Source organism: Phyllobates terribilis, unplaced genomic scaffold (genome assembly GCF_046119375.1).
Source record: "Phyllobates terribilis strain yellow unplaced genomic scaffold, ASM4611937v1 Scaffold_5__5_contigs__length_657084704, whole genome shotgun sequence".
Lineage (NCBI taxonomy): Eukaryota > Metazoa > Chordata > Amphibia > Anura > Dendrobatidae > Phyllobates > Phyllobates terribilis.
The window spans coordinates 231,564,109-231,570,873 of NW_027362765.1; the positions used below are offsets into that span (position 1 = coordinate 231,564,109).

General features: G+C 41.9%; 1 protein-coding gene across 1 annotated transcript; it reads right to left on the bottom strand.

The window, feature by feature from the left end:
* Positions 1-681: 681 nt before the first annotated feature.
* Positions 682-6,338, bottom strand: NEURL2 (neuralized E3 ubiquitin protein ligase 2). Its single transcript, XM_073681185.1, has 2 exons — positions 5,618-6,338; positions 682-4,289 (listed from the first exon to the last, which is right to left on the bottom strand). The coding sequence occupies exons 1-2, from the start codon at positions 6,324-6,326 to the stop codon at positions 4,174-4,176; spliced, it is 825 nt and encodes a 274-aa protein (XP_073537286.1). The 5' UTR covers positions 6,327-6,338; the 3' UTR covers positions 682-4,173.
* Positions 6,339-6,765: the final 427 nt, after the last annotated feature.

Consider the following 6,765-nt stretch of genomic DNA (forward strand, 5'->3'; position numbering starts at 1 on the left):
GGCAAACCAGCAGCATTGGTTAAATGCGGCCTGCACGGGCGTAGTGCCCTCACAGCACAAGTCCACACACCCAGCCAGGACCTCCACCTTCATGTAACGTGCTGGGGTGCTGAAGATGAGTGCCTCACATCACAATTCACTTTCACTGCGGTGCAAAATGGGGACCCCATTCTTGAGTTAGGTGTGGTTCCCAGAGGTTAGTATGCTAGAAATATCCAAGATGGGAGTAACCCTTTAAGGCCACGGCCCCACTATCAGTATTTGGTCAGTATTTTTTCTCAGGAGTGGGAGACAAAACCAGGAGTGGGTGATAAATGCAGAATTGGTGACTTGTTTCTATTATACCTTTTCTCTGATTGTTCCTCACCTGGTTTTGGCTCCCACTCCTGAGAGAAAATACTGACCGAATACTGATCAAATACTGATAGTGGGGCCGTGGCCTTACTTACTGATCCCAGGTGTAGAAATGATGGTGATGTCACAGACTTGTGTAGTTGGGATCTGTGACACCCCTAAAACCTATAGACTATATGTGACATGTTAGAAGATGTTCTGGGGTCAGTCTCTTAAATGTAAATGACGAAAACATTTTTAGCATGCGATGAAACATGACAATGGGTTTTATTACATTTTTATTCTGAATTTTGTAACTTACAAAAACAGCACTTTCAATGGATGTTTCAAAAGAGTGAAGCCTTGATCTCAGACACTACTGGAAAAAAAAACGCATTAAGGTTAACACTACATTCTTATGAGTTTTTCAAGCGGAAACTACTTTTTATTAGTGTGTTATTAACGGTTCCTAAAGCATTTTCTGGAAACGTTTTATCATTTTTTAAGCTTTTTTAGGTCGATTTTTTCAATAAATTAAGCAATGTCTGGTGAAAACACAACATGCTCAAAAAGATGCACAGGAATCTCTTGTTTTTGTAGCCTTCCCATTGATTTCTATTGTAAGTATGGAGCGGCTTCATAGCAGAAGACATCTGAAAATCTGACAGTTCAGTTCTTATAAATATCTTAACCGGAAACCAATTAAAACAATCTGTCACCAGGTTTTTGCCACCTCAAATGAGAGCAGCATAATGTAGGGGCAGAGATCCTGATTCCAGCTATGTCACTAACTCTCCTCCTTGCTGGAGTTTTGATAAAATTTCTGTTTTGTATGCTGCAGATCGACCAGTTTTCTGAAAGCTGAGCTCTGTCCAAACCTCTGAATGAGAGCTTTCTTTTATACTGTGCATAGGCAGAAAGCTACAAAAAAAGAGAAAGGGGCCAGTCTACCTATTAACTTAATATGCAGCTGCACAAATACGCTATGTGGCCAATATACAAACATATATATACATACACTGTGTCAGCATACTGTGATTAATGTATACATAAACTTCACCTTTGCTATAAATGTAAAAAGAGTGAGGATCTTGGCATTTTTTGTTTAAAAATTGTAAAAGCCATCCATCTGTGACAAGGTATACCTCATATGAATGGTCTGTAACTCGCCTCTTCATGGGCCGAGACAGGAACCAGGCTTAGCTCGTCATAAAACCTTTTGGAGAAAGATGGGTGGATAAAGGTGCAGGAAGCTGTCAATCAGTGGACAGGGTTCATGAATATGGAAGACTATATGGCAGCAGAGTTATTAGTCCTCTATTGATAATCTCCAGCTGACAAATGTGATTTTATCAAAACTACAGCATGCAGCCCAGTAAGTGACACATCTCTGGAATCAGGGTCTCTGTCTCTACATTATGCTGCTCTCAGATGACAAAAAACAGATTCCTTATGAGTTTCACTTTTTGAATTGAAGAACTGAAATTAATTAACTTTTTGATGATCTTCTAATTTTGTGAGATGCACTTGTATGTAAAATAGTGGCGACTTCTAAGTAGAGGCCACCAGAAGAATGGGCTGGTCACTTCTTTTAGCCGCTTCGTTGCCTGGAGCGGTAAAAGAAGTTAGAAAAGACTGAACATATGCTCAGTAAGGTGTTTATACATTTCTGTCCATATGTTCATTAACTTTAACATCTATTGAGCACTTTTTCAGGCACGTTCCATGCCTTGAAAAGGACATTGTGTGCACATACCCTTAATACTATCAAAAGATTGAATGTATGAACAACAAGTCGTTGATCAATAAGAACTTAATGGGAAGAGTCTTTAAGCATTTTTTAGCTATTTTTCAGCAGTGAGGGGCAGTCATGTACTTAGCAATCTGCTGAACAGATCTGGTAACCAATATTCAGAAAAAGGATAGAAAATCAAAAAGCTATAAAAAGTGGATGGTGGTGAAGCTTGACTTGGCAGTAGGTTGCAGGATACTTGGTTCTCGAGGAGCTAGATAGACCTTCATGTAGCACCTACAATTTGCTGCCATATAGTGGACTAATTATGGTAATGACAGTCGACTCAAACTCTGATCAGAGATTATGCCGAATGTCATTTTACTGTGATCCGATCCTCTTGGATGAGAGAATAGTATCAGAGGTGCGGAGAAGATGGAGAAAATAATTTCTCCATTGTCTGTGTCTGCATAAATCAAAACTGCACTCGGATGACATCCGAGTGTTGTCCGGTGTTTTACACGCACCCATAGACTTGGTGCGTGTTATCCGATTTGCGGAGTCATTTGCAAGATACTGCAATTTTTCGTAGATCTGCAATGCCCCATAGTATAACATTGGTACGAATGCAACAAAACATCGCATAGCACTCATCCGAGTTATACGCTCGCCTGCGTGAGCGAGCCCTGATCCATATTCTTGATCAGACTCACCTATTATAAGTCAATGAGTGTGAAATAACCAGATCACCTATGGATCTACAATTATTAAGGAAGGAAACTGTACTTGACCTTATTTAATAATATGTACCTATAAAAAATTGATATACAGATTTTTATCAAAGTAGTGCTTGCTGAGATTCTTGTTACATACCGACCATCGGTCCATGTGTAAAAACAACCCAGTGTTGGGTCCAGGGTTCAAATCACACCAAGGACAACATCAGTGATAATATTGTCTGTGGTATATGATGGCGCTATATAAGATAGAATGATAGAAATCAACATTTTAAAGTGTATATGATCAAATACAATTTCCTAGGTTAATAATGGCAATGTGTCTGTAAACAACGGATGCCACACAGATGATCCATATGGGATCTGACTTTTTTTGGCTTACACAGACACTCAGTGTTTGAAAAAACCTGTCATCAAGACATTCTAATTAAAGGAAATCTGCCAGCAGGTTTTTGCTATGTAATAGGAGGACAGCATAAGGAAGGGGTTAAAACACAGATTTCAATTATGTTTCACTTCTCAAGCTGTGTGCTGGTTTCCTTACACTGAAGGTTTTATCACCAGGACTGATGCTTGCGTGAGCAGTAGTCCCACCACGCCCCCTCCTGTGATAAGCAGCTCACTATACAGTATATATAGAGAGCCTGGTGTGGGCCGGGTTAGCTTTCTGAGCTCTGCTACATCCTACATCTAAGAACTCTGATTGTGTCACAACTGCTACACCCAGTAAGTGATATATAGCTGGAATCAGGATCTCTGTCCCTACATCATGCTGCTCTCAGATGAGGTAGCAAAAACCTGCTGACAGATTGACCTTAAATTACATTGGTTATTGTGTTGTCTGAGTTTTACCTAGACAGCACATGTCCATGTTATACACTTGTCCGAATGAGCCTTTATTAAAAGCTTTGGCCCTTCACCATTTTTGTCAACTATGGAGCAGAAGTCCTAAGTGACTGCTCGGGGGGACTGGACTATGAGCTGCTTGGCTCTGGAAGTAGTAGTAGCCAGTCCATAAGCGAGTTAGCATTAGTGTTCATGGTTCTGGCTTCAGTAGGAAATTCTCCGATTAGCCAGCAGTGGTATGGTTTGTAGTCAGCCATCTTCCGATAGTAAACGTCACTTTGCTCTGCTTGCAATAGGTGGTCCACAGATGAAGGTTCTCCAGTATGCTTAGGATGCCTCATACTGATGGATTTTGTATAAATCCTTTTCTTAGTTTCAGGAGGATGACACCTAAGTGTTCAGATCGCAGCACATTCTCCCATGGTTCATCTTGGTACGTATGACAGTGTCGCCCCTTTTTTCTGGACATGTCAATTCTACATGGTGTGAAGTCATCTGTTTCCTAAAAGACAGCCATGGGTGTCATCACTCATACTTGCAGAAATTCTTTAGTAGCTGCGGTAAGTCTAGCCAATCGATTGCCAGTCTATGGACCACATGCTTCTGGATCACTAAGCGGCACAGGGTCTGCAGGGAGGGAACTGAGACAAAAATATCATGTCTAGATTATATCCTCGCCACATAAGTCATCACATATAAATACTCCATACATGAATAACATCTCCCATACTGCACATATGGACATCATCATACAGAGAAATACAAGCCGAGCAGATTGATATATAGGTTTGTGGGAAAAGATTCAGTATAACCTGTATTTTATTAATTGAAATCCTGGTGTTTGCATCCATGAGTCCAGTGGGCGGTCCTACAGGTGATCGACATCTCTCTCTGCATGCACAGTCATACAGGGAAGACAGTCGATCACTGAATAGGACCGCCCACTGGACTCATATATGCAAACACCAGGATTTCAATGAATAAAATACAAGTTTTACTGAATATTTTTCCATAAAAATGTATATCTAATCAGCTCCTCCTGCTCTATAATATCCTACCTGCAGATCAGACACCATTTTCCCATTTTCAACATGACAGGTTCCTTTAAAGGGAACCTGTCATGTAAAAAAAAAGCTATTAATCTGCAGATATGGGGTCAATCTGCAGGTTAATAGTGTTGTAAAGCTGCCTGGTGCCTGCACTGAGAGCCCCGCTGCCAGGGAAAAATGATCGGTATCCATCCCGACAGCCTCAGGCTTTAAGTCATGGAGGCTGGGCTGGCATGGCTTTAGCCACTGCTAAGTACATCGTGAGCGGCTGTAACCAAGCCCAGGCACTGACCGACAGCAGGCTCTCCATTAGACTAGTCAGTTGCGGGGCATGGTTAACCCCATATATGCATGTTAATAGCGATTTTTAAAATGACAGGTTCCCTTTAATACAGATCCATGGTCTGCATCACCATAAAATGCCATAGCCTGTAGCTCATTATATAACAAATTCAATGGTATCAGCATCATCTTGTAGTTTCATTTCTAAAATAGGTAGTATGACTTTACAGTATGTTAACCAAAAATCCTAGTAAGACCAGAAACTGCAAAAAAAAAAAAAATAGCTATTTCTGATGGTAGTTTGTTGGGACCCCCTAGCTAAAGGAAAGAGGTGTGAAGCTTTCGTAGATGACAAATCAAGTAATAAATCTTAGCCAGTCATTTGGAAATCTAGGGCAGGTTTGTCATTCCTAAAATTACTTGTCTGACGAAATACAAAATGATGTCTTCACCCGCCGTCCCAGATAGGGAGAGAAGAGCAGACTATAGCTAGATAGCGACAGTGAGCTAGTGTAAGGAAGATGTGACAAAGTGCAGGAATGTCTGCGGGAGAACTGCTCTGTCTTATTGGAAATCTCACCCCACCCCTAGATTACAGACCCCTAAACCCACAGCAGATGGCTGAATGTGATACATACATCCATATTCTAACTGGATCACCCGGACACTCTTGGTGGAGGCAAAGACGTCAATCACAGCATATAATGATTGAGATGCTGGAATCCCACGAGCGCTGGCACCCATGTCTTCTCCATTAATGATGATGTGCATATGACCAGTGCCATCTGCCTGTGGCTCATACAGCACCCCGATCCGGCTTCTGCGAGCAGTGGGTGGCAGAATATTGGTTTTGTACAAATCATCCAGGATATGACTGAAGCGACCAGGCCTACTACGGGCTATCAGTTTGTCTCGAGGAATTTTAAACTTGCCCACTTTCAGATAAGGGTCTGAGAGGTCTTTTCCCAACCTGGACATGTCCTCGTCTTCATCTTGCACCACCCTGTTGTGGTTCCGAGTGATGGCAAATATCCAGCTGTTCCCCTGGTTTACAAGGTCTGGTAGTGAATATTCTGGCAATATGTCCAAGCTGCGAGGATCTCGGGCCATAAGCCCAACTCTTAGGTGACCACACCAGCCCAATTCTTTTTCTTCAATTTCCACCAAGAACAGCTGCCCAGGGGCCAGTGGGTCTTGACTGAAGCAGATGCCATTAGCAAAGCTTTCTACTCTGGTAGCTTGAGTGCCCGAAGGGTCGATGCGAACGTTTGTCCCATGGATAGTGTGGAAGCATGTAAATGGCTGGCCCTGCACGGCCATTGCTCTAGCACAGAGCTCAGATGACATGCAGCCTGATGCTATTTTTAAAAAGGCTATGACTTGTCCTGAGACAGCTGCCGTGGTGTGGTGGAGAGCCATTTAGGGGACGCGGAGCTGCCCAACACCTATGCTATCTCTTATTACAAGAAGTAGTGTGGACTCTATCAGTAGAACAGCTGAAACCTGCTAGCTTGTGCAGTAAGCAGTCTGCGATCTCTGACATCTGCTCTATGTACAAGCTTAGCTACTCGATCACTATTAACACTACAGATAAGCCCTAAAAATCCTGTGAAAGAGTTTTTTGGGGGTAAGACTATGTTCACACTAAGGTTTTTTTGGAGTTTTTTTTAGAGTACCTGCTGCAAAATGCTCCTCAAAAAATCGACTCAAAAAGGCAAGGATACGTTTTTCTATTCATGTCTATGAGAATTCTATTTATGTGCACACAGAGTCTTTTTCAGGCAAA